Source organism: Cinclus cinclus, chromosome 6 (assembly GCF_963662255.1).
Source record: "Cinclus cinclus chromosome 6, bCinCin1.1, whole genome shotgun sequence".
Taxonomy (NCBI): domain Eukaryota; kingdom Metazoa; phylum Chordata; class Aves; order Passeriformes; family Cinclidae; genus Cinclus; species Cinclus cinclus.
Window position 1 is genome coordinate 55776613 of NC_085051.1, and position 6000 is coordinate 55782612.

Below are 6000 nucleotides of genomic sequence, written 5' to 3' on the forward strand. Positions count from 1 at the left end.
GGTCTCCTTCCCATGCCCAGCTTAACCACATTTTCCATCCTCACAGGTAATACTTAAAGCCACTGAGAATGTCAATTTTCCATTGTACCTCTTCTGAGCTTTCCAAAGGGGTGAACTAGCTTAGTCACCTCAAGTTTCCCTTATTTATAGAGGGACGGAAACTCTCTCAAAGTGTTTATTCCCTTTACATGTTTCACAAGAATAAGAATGCCAGTATCTACCTGATTTTTTGTTTAAATAGCTGGCATGATTGTAAATTAGGTATTATTTTTCATCTATTTTGAGGAAGGGGTGCTTGGTGGCCGGAGGAGAAAGTTCACAATATTTATGAGCTTTGATTTAAAACACACACAGAAACCCAGCACTAAATAGCTGGAACACTACTTGCTTGATTCAACTCATCTGTCAATATTTGACTGACTTACAAATAAACATTTTTCTTGATTAAAGGGTAAAGTAACAAAATCCACCCCCTACAAGACAGTAACAGAAAAGGTTCTGCAGTTGATGTAAAGTCAGGGACATTCCCTTTCTACAACAGGCAGTTCCGTTGAAAATTCCTAGAAAAACCACATGCCTATCACTTCTGCTGCTGCCAGACTCTTGGCCTGGAGGTGAATTCTAGACAGTGAGAATCCTTTGGACTAGTACTTCTCTAGGGGTCTGGAAGAAAGGGACAGCTGTCTTCAGGGTAGCCAGCCCAATTCCTCATGACTCCTTCAAGTACTCCAATAGAAAAAGGCAGAACTACCCAAGGCCCACGGGGAGCAGGTGATGCTTTTGCTATATTGAACATAAATACAGCACAAATAAAGGAACTGAAGGACAGCTGAACAACTGCAACTGTTTTTGCACTTTGTGATGTCTTCAGGTCAAGATTTGATGACTCTGGACAACAGACTTCAGCCAAACACCTTAAGAGATTTATTGGAAGCTAATCAAACATTTCTCCTGTATGCGCCTATTAAAAGCTCATGCCTCTTTCCAGGTATTTGCACATCATGAATATCCTCTGAGAACTGCTAGTTTATATCTGCTACTATAGTACAGAAAACAAACAGAAATAATAAAAAAAATCACCTCTATAACTTTAAAACTAAGTAAGAAAAGCAACATGCCATGCAAAGGAAGCTAGAAGTTTTAATGTGAATGATAATTGTACCCAGACTGGCATCTTTCCAGGATCTATGCACTTCAGGGTGACTTTCTGTGACAGGAAAGAAACCCTACAACAGGCAAATCATGAAGTCCCACCAGCAGTAAGCACAGGCTTTGCACAGTGTGCGGGCCCCAACACTGCCAAAAGGATCAGGTGGAATGAAGCATGTAAGACTGAGAGACTGCAACACACAGCTGGTACTAGCTCCAAAATTACCAGGTAGAAGACATGCAAGCATTCTTTCCTCATGGATATTCAGATTTAAGGCATTTTAGGCCTACTTTTCAGAACTGCTCCACCGTTGGTTAGATGTAGATGTGTCATACGCAGCAATAGTTAAGAGAAGGACTAACTGCTTTGCTGAGATTACTTTATACCTTTCCAAATGCAACCTTTCTGTCTGAATTCCCTGATTACATCAACAGGAGATACCCAATGAACCTACCTAACCAAACCCTACGTCCACAGAGTATAACAGAACCATTACACTGCATTTTCCCCCTGGATTAGGGAAATTTATTTGGCTTTCTTATCAAATGTGTATGTTGAGTGGCAGCAGGAAAAACAAACAAATTAAAAGACACAACGTATGTTCACCTATACCCAGGGCTTGCCAGCTAAGTAAATGCTGTTTGAAGTACAGGAATACACCTTTCTCCTTCAAGGTCTCCCAAATCTTTTCAATAGCTTTGGCAGAACACCCGTGAAAATTCAGCTACGTGTTATCCACCATGCAGATAAACTTATTTTGCTTTAAAGAGGAACAGCCAATACTTGTAGAGTATGAAAACAGAGCCCATACCTAAAGCACATATTCCCAACTCCTGCTCATAAAGCATTCCAAGAGGCCAGTTTACAAGCACAGAAGCTGTAGGTCAGCCGGTGGCTTCACACCTGCCTGGGCTCTCATCTCATCCCAGTTTACAGCCAGGAAGAAGCGAGCTTTGGCTGCAACGTATTGAAAATGCTTTAGGGTGTCTCCAAACCTGCTTCGTCCACAGAGCCAGAGTGAAAGCCCCCCACAGCCCCATCCCGCTGCCAGCACACCCGGGGGACACCCAGGGTATCCCTCAGCTCCCCGGCGCCTTCCCGAAAGGCAAAAGCCCCGCGGCTCCCAGACTTTCCCGTCCCAGGGAACCCGGCCGAGCGCTGCGGGAAGGGCGGCCCCGCTACGTACCCGGAGACAATCTTGCCGCTGAGGATCTCGGCGGGGGCCATGGCGAGGGCTGGAGAACGGGCGAGCAGCGGGCCTGCAGAGCCGAGCACAGCGAGCTCCCGGACCGTCTGTGGGATGCGCTGTCCCTACTCCTGCCCCACTCCCGCCCCACGTGTCCCTGAACTTTCGGCGGCCCCAGCCCCGGCCCCGCCGCGCAAGCGCTGCCCCCGTCCCGCCCCGTCCCGCCCCGTCCCGCGGCTCCCTCAGCGCGGGCGCCGCTTCCGCTCCCCCCGCGGCCCGGCCGGAGCGCGGGAAGCGGCGCCGAGGTCACACGCGGCCTTCAGAACGTCTCCGAGGCAGGCAGCGCTCCCGGGCCTGCCCGGCCCCCGCTCCACGGAAAGCGGGGCCGGCGGGAGGGAGAGGGCAGCCCCAGAAGGAGCTGAGGGTGAAGGGTGCTGGGCTGCGCTCAGCGAATTCATAGGAAAATCCCGCATCGGCGTAGGGATAATCTGTGTTTCTTGTCTTGTGGTTCTCGTAACGCTTTACGCCAAGAGTGGAAGTTAGGAGTAAAATCGCAGATTCATAGAATGGTTTAGGTTGGAAGGGACTTAAAAGTTACCTAGTTTCAACCCCTAGCCGTGGGCAGGGACACCTTCCACCGGAGCAGGTTGCTCCAAGCCCTGTCCAGCTTGGCCTTGGACACTCCCAGGGATGAGGCATCCACAACTTCTCTGGGCAACCTGTGCCAGTGCCTCATCACCCTCACAGCAAAGAACTTCTTCCCAGTATCTAAATCTACCCATTTTTCAGCTCGAAGCCATTCCCCCTTGTCCTCTTGCTACATGCCTTTGTAAAGCATCCCTCGTTCTTACTTGCATAAAAATAAGTAATTTCAGTTTTTAGGATTTCAGCACATTTGTCATAAGGTTGCCAAACTAGTGGCTGACTGGAAAGAGAGCAATGAAGAAGAGGGTGGGATTTTTTTGTGGCCTAAATTAATAGAAGTTCTCAAGAGTGAGAAACAGGTTCCTAACAGTGGCCTCCAGGGAATGTATTTGCACTAAGTAATCCCATTAAAACTGGTGAAGGTGATAGTTTCCTGTCAGATCCATGCAGTTGTGCACAGATACTGTTATTTGCATAACCAGTGCTTTTCCTTACTCTGCACACAGTGCATGTGTTTTAGGACCTTTCTTGGAGAGTTGGTTGTCGGTGGTTTTCTCACAGGTATGGCAAATAAGTGATTAGCATCCAGCCAGAGCTCGGGATGGAAAAAACAGTTAAATATGACTGAGACAAACTTGCCCAGGCAAGATAATGCTGTGACCCAGAGAACTGTTAAGGAACTCATCAGTGTTCCCTGCTACCGTCTAGCACACAGTTAGAGAGCAGGTCCATGACTCAAGAAACTGGTGGTAAAGTTCTGGGGCAGAGAACTGTCAGATGGGGATTGATGCTGGGCTGACCACACAGTGTTAGATTGCTGTTGGGGAATACTAGCACATTCCTGTTCCTCCAGTATATCAGTGCTTACTGTTTTGGGACTTAGCAACATCTGCCAAATGTTGGCAGTACAGCAAAGAAATGGGATAATGTCACTGCAAATCATCAAGCTATGGAGAATCAGGACTGGATGTTAGAACAGCAGTGTTCCTGCTGAGAATTTGAGGCTTAAAAGGCCTGTGTGAAGTGCTTTCACGCAGACTTTTGTTTTTTAAAATGCATAGGTTTGGAAAAAATAAAGTATCTGTTCCAAAGAGTTTGCTGAGAAAACTTTCAATCCTTCTACTCCATAATGTAATCAGCTCACAAAGGGATTTGGAGAGCTCTTGGATTTTGAGAAGGGAGAAATGCAGGTCTTGCAGCTTCCATCTGGGGCACAGAACTGCAAGGATAGAAATATACAGCCTTTCTGTTTCAGAGGTTTTAAGGTTGCTTCTTTGGCATTTTAGGAGGGGAATATAAACCGTACATAATTCAAAACTTATCCGAGTTTCCTTTTGTACACTAAAAAGTGATATCTTTTCTGTTTTTTTCAGCTTTCTTTTTTTTTTTCCATTGAGGCTAGAGATTGCTACCTTGAATGATTAAATTACCAACATATTGTAATTGTAGGATAAAAGCTCAGAAATTTTTCTTTAGGAGTGACTTGAAAAAGAGAGAAAACATTGTAGTTTAAAGTTTTTACATGTTAAATAAGAAATTCCATAGGAATAAATAAAAAAAAAAGCTAGAAGAAACTTCTTTTTTTCCTTCATTAGGTATTCCCTGTATTTCCTGGAATGCAGCAACAGGCACTGGCAGTATTATACAGGCAAAACTAAGATTACACAAAAGAGGAGGGATTTTTCTAGGCTGCTTAAGATTCTGTGCCTTAGTTATTTCTTCTGTTGCCTTTATCAGAGGCCTGAATGAACTCTTGGAGGGGGAAATGACCCAGTGTTAAGAAAAAAAAAAAAAACACCACAAAATATGAACTCCTTCAGCTAAGGACTTAAGGCTAAGGAAAAGCTCACAAAAACAACTTTTGCCAAAAATAGACCTAACACTCAGGATTGCAGTGTAAAAATATCAGGCAGGAGAAGAAAAATAAGAAAACCCTTTTGTTTAAAATATTCAGGTGACTTCACTTGCAGAGTGAGCAGAAGACACTGTAGCCATCAGGAGCTGGAGATTCCTACCCAGAGCTGCTAACTTGCATGATTTACATGTGTGTGTGAGCAATAAATCTCCCTTCTTGCTTTTCCTAATGCCTCAGCTTTTGAATAATACCTATATCAGGATGACAGATAAAACTTTGAATATTACCCAAATTTATTGCAGTAAAGGAACCAAGAATACTTCCAAACAATACTTCCTCTATTACTTCTTTAGTTTTGATCCAGATTCTAATTTTCAGGAGGGACAGACTCATGAATTTTAAATACACTTATGCCAGAAAATCAGACTAACTTTCTTTTTTCAGAGCAGGAAATCCTTTTGTATTTCTAACTTGTCTGATGTGGCAGTCAAGATGGGATTTTTCCTCAGAAGTTGTGTCCATCATGTCTCTAAGTAAGAATATGTTCTTTAACATTTATTCTTAATTTTCATCCTGTGATCAAAATGCTGGAAAATGAGAGGGAAAGGAATAGAAAAGGGATTATGTGATGAGAAATGGCAGAACAGATCTTTCTGCCTAGCTCAGAGCCATATCCAGCCCTGAAATGCAGTAAAAAAGTTAAAGTTCCTATTCACGTATAGGAACTCTCAGAGAAACACAGTGTGAAGGAGACAAATATTGTGAAAATATTTACAAAGTTGACAGCAAAATCAATATTTTTTGCATTCATTATCAAGGCAGGCTTACTACTTAGTGGTTGTTAGGATAAAGAGAGATAAAAACAGTTACTTTGGAATAGGCTGAAGCCTCAGTGTAAGAGTAAACTCTCTGCTCTGAGTGTTGCTCCAGCAGTCGTTCTCCCTCCCCTCACCTCCCTGCCAGGATCCCTGGGTTTGATTTGGCAACTCCCACAGTGTGACTGTTTACCTTTGCATCCACCCCCTCTTACCCAACATGTCAAAAGTTATGAAGCTTGCTCTTTAAAAAAACCCTGAAGGCTGCAAAATACATTCCAGAAAGACTTGCAGTGTTACTGGTGAGCCAACAGCTGTGCCTCTGATGACAGGGCCCCAGAACCTGTGA

At 44.3% G+C, this 6000-nt stretch overlaps 1 protein-coding gene across 3 annotated transcripts in view; it reads right to left on the reverse strand.

Annotated features, from left to right (window-relative positions):
* The window catches only part of MTHFD1 (methylenetetrahydrofolate dehydrogenase, cyclohydrolase and formyltetrahydrofolate synthetase 1), a 39990-nt gene extending 37613 nt beyond the window's left edge, over window positions 1-2377 (reverse strand). For all 3 annotated transcript variants that reach the window (XM_062494824.1, XM_062494823.1, XM_062494825.1), the window contains exon 1: window positions 2337-2377. In XM_062494824.1, coding sequence (XP_062350808.1) covers window positions 2337-2377 — 41 coding nt within the window. The remainder of the gene's footprint in view (window positions 1-2336) is intronic.
* Between the last annotated feature and the right edge of the window lie 3623 nt (window positions 2378-6000).